At 32.3% G+C, this 15,915-nt stretch overlaps 1 protein-coding gene across 5 annotated transcripts in view; it reads right to left on the reverse strand.

The window, feature by feature from the left end:
* Positions 1-15,915, reverse strand: part of CUNH18orf54 (chromosome unknown C18orf54 homolog) — a 31,365-nt gene that overhangs the window by 9,412 nt on the left and 6,038 nt on the right. For 3 of the 5 annotated variants that reach the window (XM_054694037.1, XM_054694038.1, XM_037508485.2), the window contains 4 exons: positions 15,104-15,206; positions 11,518-11,649; positions 9,604-9,674; positions 797-5,619 (listed from right to left, as the gene is read on the reverse strand). In XM_054694037.1, coding sequence (XP_054550012.1) covers positions 5,547-5,619; positions 9,604-9,674; positions 11,518-11,649; positions 15,104-15,206 — 379 coding nt within the window. In that variant the 3' untranslated portion in view covers positions 797-5,546. The other 2 variants (XM_037508487.2, XM_037508486.2) reach the window with 2 other exon arrangements.

Raw genomic sequence — 15,915 nt, forward strand, 5'->3', positions numbered from 1 at the left:
GTGTCCACTTAGATTATTTCTAATATTCAGTTCCTTATGATAATCATTCCCTCTTATATCTCATCAGCTCTCCCAGCCCTACATGACTCAGTCCTCCACACACCTCCATGCACATCTCACTCAGTAACAGGAGCCAAATAAATGGCAGTTGATGGAATATTTGTAAAAGAATCAAAGGCAGACTGCCGTTGTACTCCAAGTATCTTGGGTGTCTGGACAACATTTTTAAAAAAATGAGGTGATTGATATGTTAACTAGATGGGGGGGAAATCCCTTCACAATGTGCATATATATCAAATCATCATGATGTACACTTGAAATATTTTACAATTTTGCCAATTATATCTCATTAAAAGGGGAAAAAAAGCTACAAGTGGCAGTGAGAAAAAATTAAGTAGATGGATTGTAATCATCTCATTATATATCAAATCATTGTTAATGCATCTAAAATTACTATGTCACTTGTCAATTTTTTTTTTTCTGTTAAGCAGAGTTCTGGATTATTTGTAAAATACAGATATTTAAAGAAACTAGACAACAATCAGAAAAGTGAACAATAATGAAGAAACTCTATCCAAAGAAATCACTTAGAAACTAGAAACAGTCGGAAAGGCAAGAAAGCATTACTTTTGTTAGTTTTAGTATTAGGAAGTTTGACATATACATGTGAATCAAAGGCAACATTTTACGAAAACAATATATGAAAGATAGAAAAAAGCAAATTATGGTTTAACTAAAGTAAAAATATACTACAAAACAGTGTTCTAACTGCAGGGAACTCCTGCAGGTAACATTCAGATATGATGAAAAATAAAGGATGCACTCTATTCTATCTCTGATATTCTGACTGAACCATTCATGTACAATTCTTAAAATAGTACCAGGTTAATAGTTCAGACTATGTTCTGTAGCAAACTTATCAAATTCACTAGATTTTAAAAGATATTGGCACTAGTATTTTTGCTATTTTACTTTATGCCCAGCTTTTAAACAGGTTATAAAATTGCAAAACAGGTAACCAAGTGAGGCATTTTGCATTTCCCTTGTTCTCTTCCAAAGAACCTGATCAGTTTCTGTGCCAGTTAATTTATGGTCTCTCAGTTCCAGATTCATCCAGAAGAGGCTCTCCTGCTGCTGTCTGGCAGCTACACCATTAATGAAAAATGTGGGGAAGAAAACACTCAATGGGGTCCTGCCCCAGTCACAATGCCGGAATGTGTGGTTCTCTGCTGAAAACTCACAAACCTGGCCAAGTTGGTGATCATACTACAACCTTCCGCATGACAACCAGGTATTCAGCCAGCACTGGTGCTTGCCACGCCCTCTGTATGCTGACATACCCAGTGACCAGCTGCAGGTTCCCAGAACCTTATACGTGGCTCCCCGTTTGCCTAGTGACTAAAGACCAAGTCTGGTCTCAGTACACCAGTAAACATCTCTGCTACTCAGTATGCTATACAGTATCCAGTATCCGTCACCCCTACATTTCAGTAAGACCTGAACTATGCCCTCTTCCAAGATTGTTTCTCATTGAGTACTGTCCCCCTCAACTCTTGGGTACCAATTTTTTTCTTATACTGTATTCCTTTTATCATAAACTTTTTACATTAAACTTCCCTTATTTAAAAATCAGTGTTTATTTCTACATTGGACCCATTATTGATACATTTCCCCATCAAGTCAGGCTCAAAGAAGCAACACAATGAAAACCAGCCTAAAAATTGTCCTTGACTTAGTCCCAGATGGATAAAGTATTTCACATATCTGATGAGGTGCAAAAGAGATAAAACAGTTTTGAAGGATCAAAAGATGAGGCTGACAGCTAAGTCATCCAAAATACTTACACAAATGTTGATTTTATTTGATATACAGCAGCAACATCAAAAAATAATTTACTTCAAAGTATTTGGATAAAAATAATCCAATATAATTTACTTCATTAAAAAAATAATTTGCATACCATGTTTTTATCTCTCCTATTTTGAGCTTATAATCTTTATAAAGAATCATTGATCAACACTTTTAAGACCACTGCAAAAGTTAACATATTCCTAACTATACATTATGTAAGAGACACTATGCGTATGGAGATAAGTTATCTAACATTTTTTGCGACACCACCTTCCCTAGGGATACAACATCACAGAGGCACTATCCAAAATGCTCACACAAGAAATCATGGCTACAGAAGTGATGGGGAAAAGAAAGAGAGAAGCCAACCTACCAGAGTTTGGGAAGAATGTTACCATGTTTAGAAACAAAAATACAGGACCCAGAAGTTTTTAAAAAATGTCAAAGTACATTTTAATTAATCAGAATTAAAGAAAACTGTTAAAAAGTTTGAGAAACTATATCCACAAAGTTGAGACTATACATAGAAAGTTTTTAGGAGAATCTAAGTAAAGCTGTTTAGCTACTGCAAATCTGCTGAAATAAATCAGTAAGATTACAACAGTGTCTTGCAGACAGTCCAGTGTAATATTTAAAAGTAAGGAGTAAATATTTTAAGTATTAGGCAAATGGACTGGTCTTGGTTCAGGTATTAAAGAATGGATAGCTATTGTTTCATTTGCTACATTGTAATAAAAGTTGCTACATTGTTACACAGTCACATCTCACCTAGGATAAGCACAATGTGAAAAACTGGGAGGGTAAAAGATTATGGAGTGTTCTTTGTTTTTTTTTTTTTTTTTTTTTTGGTCCAAAAAAGGAAAATAGTCTTAGTGACAGATGAGTGTACAAGAAGAAAGGAAGCAAGGAATTAAGGAATACTTTCAAATATCACAGGAAAAATATCCAACACTGTAACCTGCTGTGTGTGTTCAGGTAAGGTCAAGTTTGCCCCAACATATGAGGCACAACCCAACACAACATACAACCATTCATGAAACTTCCAGTCAATACATGGAACAGAAAGCTACATAAATATCTTTCACATTTAAAGAAACTTAAGTTGTTCAGGAATTAACAATTTTATTGGCCTTTTGCTTCTTACATCTCATTGCACCTTCTGACAAGTTTTCTTCTACCAAGTAAGTTTCCAGACATAATGAAAGGTGAGACAGGAAAAATGAAATGAAATTTCAATTCAAAACATGGGGAGGGGGAAGGTGGAAGGAATCTTTTCATGATTTATATTCAGGTAACATTTTGGTTTAACAATATATAATTGAACAAAATATCATCCCAAATACTAAGGCAAAATACCCCAAAATCCCACATTCATAAATTTCACCCATAATACTAGAGACATATAGTCCAAACAAAACCAAGAAGACAAAATTCTTCAATTTGGTCAGAAATCTCCATGATGCCAAAATACTATCATAGAAAAAACTGAGAGGTCTTGTTGACAATAAAGAAACTATAGTTGTTTTGAATCTTTCACATTCATCAAACTTTTATGCCTTGATTTCAAATAAATTTTGGGATTGGAATTTGTTAAATTTTTCCATGCTCAAACATCTTAAATAATTTTAACATTTTTCAACATAGCTAAACGAGAGAAAAAGGTTGATAGTTTTCTACTCACAATATAATTTTTAAAATTGAATTGTTCTCATCTGCTTTAAATAACTCTGCAATCTCAAAACTGTTGTCTCCCTTTTTCCCTCAAAATAGTGAAATACTAAACATGTTAATTGAATTGATTACTTAGAGAATGTCACATTTAGATTTTTCTTAGCTACTTTTATCTTTAACCTTTAACAAAGTTAGAGATAATCATTTTGATAAAATTAATTTCCTTTTTAATAGAAGACTAGACTCCCATATTTAACACAAAAGAAAACATACCCTTTGGTGAGTATAATCAAATTTCTTGAAATATTAGTACAAAATTTTAGAACAGAGATCTTAGAGTTAGTATTTGAGATATGTTGTTGCAAATGGGAGCACTAACCAAATCGGTGTTATTCAGTCATTATAGCATAATCATTCTAGAGGTGCCTTTCAAGTATATTAAATATCAATGTCTGATACAAACATAATGGACAAGAAGCCTATTAACTGATGCCTTTATCATCTTGACTCATTTAAAATGTATCTAATAATGGATTTCACCAAGCTTGGAACATGGTTGACACAGATCCACCTGTTCATCTACTTAAAAATCTGCCTTTTTAATAGCTAGCCATACTTCAATCATCAAAGCAATGCCTTGTTTGATTATTCGAACTATTTTATATGAAGCAAAAAATTATCAGTGCCAGAAACACATAGAAAAAAACAAACTTATTGGCAAGTATCTCTCAAACTGGGTGAAAAGAACAGTATGGTGACTTTGACTAACTCATCAAGGAATAATACAGGGCTCACACTACAATCTCTGATACGCCAGTTATATAACAGGGTAGTACAGAGATTTAAACAAGGGGGGAGAACAAACTCTATAAGCCAATTAAAACATTCTTGCTTCACAATAAAGTTATATAGCAGAGATGCTATCATTAGGGCAACATGTGATTTTGTAGCATTTGTAACATACCTTGATACTCCCTAATCAAGTTTTTAAAATTATGCTTCACAGTCTTGTTTTATGACTTAATTCTTTTGATGAGAAAATCAATCTTGCTTATTAGAAGTTCATGTGGATAAAGCGGCAAAATTACAGAGCTCTGCTCAGTTTCAGCTACAGACAAACTTTAAAGACTGCAGACTGCTTTAAAGAAAGTTCACCTCTTACAAAATAACTTTTTTAGAGTTGCTTTCCTGATATTTTATATTCCTTTTCTTTAAGTTTAGTTATCAGATTTCATAAATCAATTGGCCACTGACCTCAGTTTTTACTAGCTTGAGTTAACTGCAAAACTAAAAGCTAGGAAATTTTTTAAAGTCTCAAATATCTCCTCTAAAAATATTTTGTAGTATTAAGAATTATCAAAATATCTTACACACAAAGTGTTAAATAAGGTTGTCACAGATTTCACAAAATGAAACTTCCTTTCACCATTGCATCATCCTGCTATTGTTACTTGCAAATACAACATATCCTAAATATGTGATTTATGAAAGCTTAAAAGTAACAAACTTCCATAATATTAATAAGATACACCATAACAGTTTTGATATTCCTTTAAATTTCTTAACAGTATATAACAGTATCCATTTAACTTTAAAAACAGGAAAAAACCAGATAGAATTTATTGATCCAAAACCAGAAAATAAAATGATACTGACGAAGGGTAATGAGTCCATGTAAGGTTCGAGAATAGAAATCAATCACTGAATATTAGACATTTCTGGGCCAAAAGTCCAAAGTCAGACTACAGGACATAGAGTTGATCATTCCTGTTCACATTTTGGTATTTTGGCACAAGACGACAGGTCACAAAATCTATGCACATTTTCAAGTTTGGCTCACATATACATACATATATATATATATATATATACACATACACACGCACACACACATATAGATAAAATACTTGCTCAAATCGTAGACTGCAGAATGTATGGATCATAATTGTCAGTTAAAGCAATAGGAAAAATACATTTTTGTTCTATGTTGACTATTTATTGGTTAGACAGTTTTATTTTCCTCTTCACAGTTTCGGTGACTGTCTCCCACTGGTATCATCAACCAGGTCTCTCAGACGAGATAAATGGTGCAATGCCCTTCATTAAAAAGTATAAAACACATTATAAACCAATATTAAGGATTGAACAGGCAATGCAGACAGTAAGAAATGGAGATTTACATTGTTTATTAACTTCAAAATTAGTATGATAAATGAAACGATACAATAAGTATAACCGAGGGTTAAAATAATTCATCAAAAATGTATAAATGCCTAATTAAAATTCTTTATATATCAATTTTTTTTTTAAATATAAGTAGCCTAGTAAGAAATATCAGTAGGTATAAACTGTACCACATTTTCCATGTAATTTTCACAACAGCTTTATGAAATGACAACCTTTTCTTGGTTACTGTGTATATCATGCAGGAAAGTACATAATTCAATTTTAACATGTGTATTTCAAGATAGCTAAATTTAAAAAAATAGCACTGAAGGATCAATTATAGTTCTGAAGAAAACCCATTTTATTGAGGAAGGGAACAATCAGTAACAATCAGCAACAATTATGTCAAATAATGTAGTATAGTAACAACCTGGTTTTTCTCTAAAATAAAGCGAAGCCTATCAGCCAAGATCAGATCTTGATGAGAAAACTCAATCACCCTTGGAGCAAACCAGGAAAACAGAGGCCTTTAACTTCCCAGTCTTCCTCTAAAATTACTCTTCCAAATTTTCTTCTCCCCTTATCCTTCAAATCCTTAAGGACCACTCAGAAAATGTCAGTTAGTCAACCATATTTCAGATCTCTAATAAGAGAACTAAGAAAAACAATTATAATGTGCAGTTATCTCTATTTGTAAGGGAGCTATATATTGTTATATAATTATATAATACAAATATATTGTTTTACTTTAAACAATGTTAGTAATTTCTATTTGTAAGAGGAGTTGAAAGAGTTCTACAGTCTCTAACATAGGTTTAAGAAATGTTAAATAAATATTGGATAATATTAAATAAAAAATCTCCTATTTTATCCAGAATAAGGGGATGGGAGAAAACTAGTAGTGCTAATTACTACATTTTATCTGTTTCCCTGCACTTTACTTCTTGAACACTTTACTCAAATGTAATAAAAATCTGGATTATGTCACCCTTTAGACAACTTAATTGAATTTTTTAGATTCTCATCTTCAGTAACTAAAGGATAACTCACCCAAAGTTACTGAACAATCAGAGGTAAAATTAACTAGACTCTATCATTTCTACATTCTATTGTAAATCTCTATCTAAAGAATTGTCTTCTTCCTAGAGATACATTTATGAGAAAGAAGATATTCTGTAAATACATTTGGGATTTAATTTTCTTTTTCTCTTCAGGCTTATTTTTAACTACTGTGATTCAAAAGAAAGAAAAAGTTAAATGGCTAGAATCCTAATTATTCACAACTTTGAGGGCCATAGATCCCTTGGAGTCAGAATCTCTAAAATTAGATGGTTAAAAAAAAAAAAAATACACATTTTTGTTTTCACCAAATGGTATCAAAAATTAGCATTTTCTTCCATTAGGAAAATAAGCAACAGACCAAAATTTGTGACCTTATAAGCCAAAAAAACCGGCTTTTCTTAACCACATAATAGTCACTGTAAATATCCCAAAGTATCTTTTATACTCACCACCACTTCAAAATTATGCAGTCACATAATAATCCCAAAATTATGTTATTAAAGTCACTGCTAGAAAAATATGTAATCTAAGTTTTTCTGACTATAGTTTTACAGTCCAAAAGATTGTAAGACATAAATGGCCAACTATTAGACAACTTTAAGCCTAGTTATCCACTGAATAGTTTAGTCTCACTAGTAAGCCAGACATCAATGCTTTTCAATATTCCCTTTCTCCAACTGTTTGTTGATTAAATATGAAAGTAAATAAAAGGTCACACTGAGGTTTAATGCTTTCATTAAAGCTATGCGAAAGGACTTCATATTAACATACTTTTAGAAAATGAATTTTAACCTAACTGCACGTTAAATATATTCTTTTAAACAATAAGCACATATTCCTATTTAGATATTTTACTATTTTTATGGCCATAATTCAATATAACAGATTTCCTTCTACTCCTGTGTAATTTATGCCTTGAGGAAACAATTTCAGGGAGAAAGGCAAGAAAGGTAGATGGGTGAAGTATATGAAAGAATAAAAAGGCTAAGTAGAAATGTGTCATATTCAGTCCCCTTTCCTCAGCTAACAATCACCTGGCAGCTCCTTTCCTTTAACCTTTATTTGCCCTAAGAATAAAACAATCAATCCACTTAGAGGTTTTCAAAAGTAATTACTATTTCATAGATACCTGTAGGGAGACATGGACGATACAATTATATGAAATTATTCTTGATTCTCTTTAAAAAAGTGAGAAAGCATGCTAATAGGGAAAAATTTAAGGGTGATATTACAACAATGAGTAGTCAATCATCTTAGAACTGAAATAAAAGAAACTTTTTTTTAATGATAATGTAGCTATTGATGAACAGTAAGAGTTAATACAAATCAACAAAGCATCAATCTTGCTCTCTGAAAATGGCATTCTATATGTAAACAAGATTACTGATGGTCAGGTCGAAAAATGTTAACAATATTATTAAATAATCCCAGCAAATAGTAAAAGCACCTTCAATCCGTATCAATTATAGTGATCATTTAATTACTTAAGGCACACCACCTATTTTCACTAAGAAAAATTTCTTCCAGGGTATGTACTTTAACTCAGAAAATACATTTAAGTTTGTGACACAAGTTCACTATCAGTGTTTAAGAGACATGGTAAGCTTGATGTCATCCATTTGAAAGTTTAAAGCAGAAAAAGATCTTTATCCTAGGTAACTGAGGCCCTGCATCTAGTCTGCATGGATACTACCCCACTAACATTAATTAGAAGTGTGTTAGATTCAGAGAACCTGTAGAGTCAGATCTCTGGTTTGAACCCCAGGACTACATCTTGCTAGCTATGCAATAACTGTGTAAGTTACTTTATTTGATCTTTATTGCTTGATCTGCATTATTAGGATAATAATAGTATTCATTTAGGGTTATGAAGATCACATGCACTGAGAACAGTAACACTGGGTAAATGCTCAATTACTATTAATGATTATTGTTATTCACTAAATCCTACTAGGTATATATATATTATATATATATATATATATATATATATATATAAAACACTATAACCAAGTACTCTGGTAAGCTAGAGAGAGGCATTATTTTTAAGCTGAAGATTATAAATTAAGTAGAGTTTGGGGGGAAAAAAAATCACACATACATAGTTTCTAAACTATAAAAACAAAAAGATATAATAGCAACCTTAACAAATTCTGGAGGAACTCCCCCTTAAAGCTAAGTGACTCATTGTTATAAGAGTAAAAATTTTTAGTCTTAATACTTCCTAAGTTCAGGATTCCATCTTCTGAAAGCACTTCATGTACACACACAATCTCTTAAATACTCTTCTATCAATGTTGTGACTAAAGGAAAGACTTGTATGCTTCCCACTTTATTTAAGGTAATATAACTAAGAAAAAGGATTAACACCCTTAGGATAGTCAGACCTATTCTTATAATCAGGATTCTATAGTCTGTAGAGATATCAAATAATGATACATTTCTGATTATTATATTTTTTCTAGAGAAAATATATGAAAACACATTTCATGAACATGTTGTTCTTACAGAATATCCACACCAAAAATATCTCTAATTGCTGCTATTACTCAGAAATGAAAAGACAATCTCACTAGACCATTCTCATATATCATACTTTAGTTGTCTCAGGTATTCTTGTAAGAGCCCAAGAACATTTTATTTTTCTTTTTTTTTTTCCCAAGAACATTTTAAATAGGCAATACAATAGGCTCAAAAGAAAGCCTCAGAATTAAATTAATATGCTCAAAGAAGCAGTATATCTGTTCTTAGAACTACTTAATTCTACCCTGTAACATTCTGATTTCAATCAAGGAATGACTAAAATGGATTAGTAACCATAACATATTTATAAATTTAGTGGACAATACTTACTTTTGAAGTGACCTAGTAATAGGAACCATGCTTTCCTTCAATTGTAATTTAGAGAAATCATCTTCTGAAACCTATTATTAAAAACACCAAATGTAACAAAATATTGAAGTTATGTAACTGAAAACTTAAATGCTATTTAATATGTAATTAATAAGAACATTTAAAAATACTGTTTTCATTTCCAAGAAAACAATTTAGCCAATACATTTTAGTAAAGCATTAAATATTTTATTTTTTCTTTATTTTAAATATTTTTCAATCCATCTTTCAATAAGCTTTTAAACTTATGTCCAATAAAAATCAAGTCTGGATTGAAATTACAAATTTACTAAACAGGGTCACACCTCAATGTTGTTTGAAGGGGAGGGAAAAGAAGAGTGGGTCACAATCTATTGTTAACGGTACGATCATTAGAATATAGTAAGAAAAATTATGAAATATAATTTAAATAATTAGGCTGTGAGAGCTCTCAAGAGCTGATCCATTTATTTGAAATGAAAATTAAATTTCATAAAGTTTCACTGCTTCACAAAGCTCCACAAAACAATTACTATTTCCTAGGTACTAAATTTTTGCCAGACACCAAGCACTACATTAAGTACTTCACATGTTATGTCTCAATTTATCTTCTGAACAACCTCATTTTACCGAAGAGGAAACAAACTAAAAAGGTTAAATGATTTACTCGTACAAACACTGCAATTGCTAGTAAGTAGCAGTATTAGAACTGAAAATCAGACTTGGAAGAATATGTGTGTAAACACTACATTATTATGAAAAAAAATTCAACCTCCACAGAATAGCATCCCAAAGTAGAAAAAGATTTTCAGATTCCTAGGAAATATACAAAAATACAACAGTTTTAGAATAAAACTTTAAGGGGTGGTGGAGTTGTAAGGAATAGTATTAAGGATTGACTGGATAATAGCGGATATTAGACCATTAAGTGGTGGAATATATATACTTGTTGAAATGTGAAGCTATACTTCTAAAACTTATACAGTTGTAAACCAATGTTACTTTAGTTAAAAAATAAATAAAAATAAAACTTTACATAACTATATTCAGTAGAGACAATAAATAAAACAACAAAATTAAATTTCAGATGGTAGTTACAGAGAGAAATCTAATGGCAAAAAGGTCTTCCAGGCCTTCCCAAATATAAATGTAGCAAGTTGTGGACGATACAGAATAATTTTGTAGGACATTAAAAAACAACTCTTACCACCCTTTCATACTATAGTTGTACCATCGTATCTCAAGATTTATTTATAACCATAAACAGAACAGTAATACCCATTCAGAGATATACAACTGCAGAAATTTAATGATATTAAATTTGAATAAATTACTTTCTAAAAATAGGCCTCTTCCAGGGATGGTGTCTAGAGGCATTCAGAATGGTTCAGTGGCTGATACACCATCATAGGCTACCCTACAAATACAGTCACTAACACAACTAGTCTTTCCCAAATCCCTGGTAAACAACAGAATTGTTTCCCTTTAACCAAGAAAGTTGGGACAGCAGCAAATCTACGTGTGGAATGCACATGGGATGTGACCAGGCTGGCTTCAAGGAGCTCGTGCTGTTGAGACCTACAGTTTCTAGGAGGCAATCTAAAACGTATCAGCAGGGCTTAAGGTGGTTCCATGTGTGCTAAGTGTGTCCAGCACAGGATCAAGCAGACTTTTCTTATTGAGAAGCAGAAAATTGTTGTGAAAGTGTTAAAGACACAAGCAGAGTCAGAAAGCTAAATAAAAAATGAAACTTTTATGAGTAATAAAATAATAGTACAACTCTACAACATGTGTTATGTGACATCTTACTAACATAAAACTAAAAGCCAATCTGAAAAAATAACTGGGAAGAAATCTTTTCACAGACCTCAATTCATAAATCAAGTTTCTGCTTACTTGCTTAATGTCATCTTTTGGATCTGTGGTTTTATTCTGATTAAAACTTTCTTGTACAGCTTGAAGATTAAATAACATTTGCTTCAAGGCTTCAACAGGACCATGATGTTTCCCACCAGAAAGTGTACAGCTCTAAGATTAAAACAAATGAGTGATTAAACCTGGAGGGGAGTATATTTTGTATACTTTTTCCACAACATAAATTAATACAAAAATCCAAACAATGCATGCCACAGTATTTCAAGAAAAAAAAATTGTAATTTGCGACTTTCCCATATCTAGCCCCCAGATGGAGCTAATCACTAACACTTTGACATATCCTTTCCAGTACCTGCTCTTTTAAAATAAATATTATGCTTACATTTGCAAGGAACCCATTTAGTACATTTAAAATCATAGATTAGAACTGAGAAGTCCTCAGCACGTAAGTAAATATGCTCTTTTCAGGTATATAAATAAAGCTGATTATAGAATTTCAAATATTCTCTGCATACTTTTATTTTTTTTTTCATACCAACCACCTTCTCTGACCATGAAGGCATCAAACTAGAAATAAACCATAAAAAGAAGGCAAGGACACCTCCCACCTCACGGAGATTGAAACCCACACTGCCGGAAGCTCACTGGACTAATGAGGAAATCAAAGAAGAAATTAAAAAAATACTTTGAGTTGTATGACAAGGAGGACACCAATTTCCTAAATGTATGGGATGCAGCAAAAGCAGTAATAGGAGGAAAATACACAGCAAAACAGGCTCATATCAAGAAACAAGAAAGAACTCAAAGAAACAACCTAATCTCACATCTCAAGGAACTAGAAAAAGAACAACAAAAAACTGCATACTTTTAAATGTCACACAGAGAATACCAGTTTTTTAGCTCTTCATGAACACTATGTACTTATTACCACTAATCTAACCTGTGTCAAAAGAAGGAAACGGCACTTGGCCACATAAGGTGGTTAAGATTCTTTTAAGAGAATCAACAAAGAATATTTTAAATTTTCTTTTAAAAGATTTACCAACCGTTATTTTTACATATTTCAAATGAGTTGCTAGTGTCCTGATAAATAGCCACAAAGGAGCAATAATGCCTCTCAAGATGTCTGTAATTTAACAACAGTTCAGCATAGGCAAAATATATGTATTATTTACATTTCAAGTCTAGAGGAAATTGTTGACTAACATTAAAATATTAGAAGCTGACTCACTCGTGAACAGATTCAAAGTTAAGCATAATAGCTAAAGATTTTAAAGACACTCCACAGTTTAGAGAACAAGTTAACAGGAATGTAAAATGGTGTACCTGATGTAAAAATAGCATATTTATTACAAAAAGCCCAAACTGACTTAGATACATATCAATAATACCAATTTATCATGAACCCTCTGACAGATGCAGAGAATCATTTTCATTACATTGTTTTCAAAAAAGCATAACCTCATTCTAATGGGAAAACTTCAGACAAACCCAAATTGGGAAACAATCTACAAATTGACCAGCACTCTTCCAAAGTGTCAAGGTAATGACAAGGAAGAATGAGAAGATGTCAGATTCAAACAGATTAAGGAGCACTGACAATGAAATGCTGGATCCTGGAATAATACAGTAGACAAACTGGTGAAATCAGAAAAAGGTCTGTAATTAATAGAACATGCCATTGTTAACTGCCTGTCTGATCATTATAAAACGATTATGTGAAATATTAACATTAGGGAAGCAAAAAGAAGGGTGACAGGAACAATCTGTATTAATTTTGAAAATTTCTGTATATCTAAAATTATTTTCAGAAAATAAAAACATATGAATGGGCAGAGAAAAGGGTCAAACTGGTTTTTAATATTCACCCATCTCAAATTTTAAGAATTTCTGAGAATTTCTTCCTCTAAGTAACTGGTACCACCCAATCTGGGATTCATTCTCTGCATCCTCTTTAACTACATCTTATCAGATGTACCTTCAAAATGCATCTCAAGTCTAACAATTTCTGATCACCTCCAATATACCCACAATAATCCAAGCCTCCATAATTCCTATCATAAAACATTATAAAAGCCTCCTGAGATTCTTGCTCCTTTTCCAACTCCTCTTAAGTCTATGTTCCATATAGCTGACATTTTATATTTTAAAATGCAGATCTGATCATCTCATTCTTACACTCAAAACCCTCCAGTAACTTCTATCTCACTTAAATAAAACAGATTTTACATGCCATGGTTTATAAGACCCTATATGATCTGGCTCCTGGTTACCTCTCTAATTTTAACTGTTACTATGCCTTCCCAAGTTCATTCTGATTGAGCTACAATGAACAGACATTGATAGTCCCCAACCATGCCAAACCTATTTCTATCTTAGGGTTTCTGCCCTATTACCTCTACATCTAAATTTATTCCCCTATTGGGTACCTGGCTTATTCACTTACTCTAGGTTTCTGCTCAAATACTTCATTAGAAAGTCCCTTCTTGACCACTCTATCAAATTGTACCCTCACTTCTCTATCCCAATTTTTCTTCACTATACATACAGTAACCACATAGTTATCATGTCATATTTTTACTTAGTTTATCTCTCCAACCAGAATAAAAAGTCCAAAGACACAAGGGTTTCCTCTTATAGTAAAAACACAGTTCCTAGAAAAGTTTAGTACTCTGTACTACCTTATATACAGCTATAAGGTCAGACATATTCTGACAGCCTCTACTTTCTCTAATAGAGAAAGACACACAAAAGGAAAAGATTAAATTTTTCAGTTAATTTTTGTTTGAGTGCTCAACCTCTCAAATCATCCAGATGTTAAGATCCCCAAACAATTATTTCAATATTTGATGGTCATGGTTTATATTCCAAAAAAAATTATATCTCATTTCTCGTGTGCATAAATATACATTTATGCTTTATTTGGGGATTACCTACAAAATGCACATATGCTGATTTTATAAAATTGGTTAGGGCCTCCCTGGTGGCGCAGCAGTTGAGCACTGGGGTTGCGAAGCTGCCCGCAGCCTCTGCAGCGCTGGTTCAATCCCCGGCCACCAGGCGAGGGTCCCACAATGGTGTGCACACCTCTCCTGCCGCATGCTGCTCCCCTCAGCAGTGTACTTCGGTCCTTCTGCCTGTTGTGCTCCCCACTCTGGCTCTGGTGAATTCTCTCACCCTCCCACGCTTCTGACTGTACCCAGTGCTTATATAAATAAATAAAAATAAATAAATAAAATTGGTTAACTTCCTATTTTAAATTACAAGATTATAACTGTATCTTAATTAGAAACACAACTCTCAATAATCAATCGCCCAATGGGAAAATATAATTTACTCTATGATAACGTTTTGTCTTGCAGAAAAAAAAATAAAACATTGTAAAGACAACTTAGGCTTTCATTGTAAAATTCAATCCCAGATCTCTTCACTCTAGAAATCTAAAATAATATTATCAGTCATTCTAGGAATGATGGCTTTATGGATATGTATCGGAGAAGAGGATGTCAGGGTCTTTCTTTATAATTTCTAAATAATTTAGAAATTAATATCTATATATTAATCATAAGTCACCTTTAATAAGTTAAAAGAATTTAATTTCACCCACCTGATTATCATTATTTAAAAAGTCTTCAAGGAACCCTTTAGAACACTTTGTCCCTGAAGTTGGTTGGGGGCTATCATCAGAATTAACAGGAACAGGAGATTTGCTAAATAGAATTTAAGGATAAGAGATAGAAATTAAGTTCTTAGTATTCAAAAATTAGTACATAGTTGAACAGTTATCATTTAAAAACAAATGGTCACCAAGAAATAACTATTTGGAAACGATTTGTATTGCTATCGCTTGGTAATTTCCTCATCCCCCGAAATGGGTACCAGAATCTAACTCCTTGTTTTTCTTTTAAAACTTTAAGGAAAAACTATAACGGAACTGGACACTGGTCTTCAACCAAACAAAGACATTTTCAACTATAGGCAATGTTCTAAAACTCATTTGTTTCAAATAGCACTACATTTTTTCAATTAGCCACTATTGGTTAATGATAATATTCAAAATCCCCACAAATTATGAATGTATTCAAAATTACTACTCTTAATTTAAACATATGATATTATTTACTCACCTGCTTTAGTTTCAATTGATAGCAAAGTATTAACTGCTACACTATTTTACAAACCAATTGAAGAAAATAAGAAATTAAGAAAAAAGAATTAAGTGAGCTGATTATCAACCCATTTTTAAAAGATCATTGAACCAACAATTGAATAATAAAGCTAAATGGGGAAAAACCACTTACTGTTTATAAGAGAACTCACCGTAAGTCAGCAACTGTCATGATTATTTTCTAATTAACTGAATCCTTGCCAACAATGCCCAAGTATTTTGTATAAGTTATTTGTACAAAGTCTCTCTCA

Source organism: Talpa occidentalis, unplaced genomic scaffold (assembly GCF_014898055.3).
Source record: "Talpa occidentalis isolate TD23 unplaced genomic scaffold, MPIMG_talOcc4v2.1 talOcc4.13, whole genome shotgun sequence".
Lineage (NCBI taxonomy): Eukaryota > Metazoa > Chordata > Mammalia > Eulipotyphla > Talpidae > Talpa > Talpa occidentalis.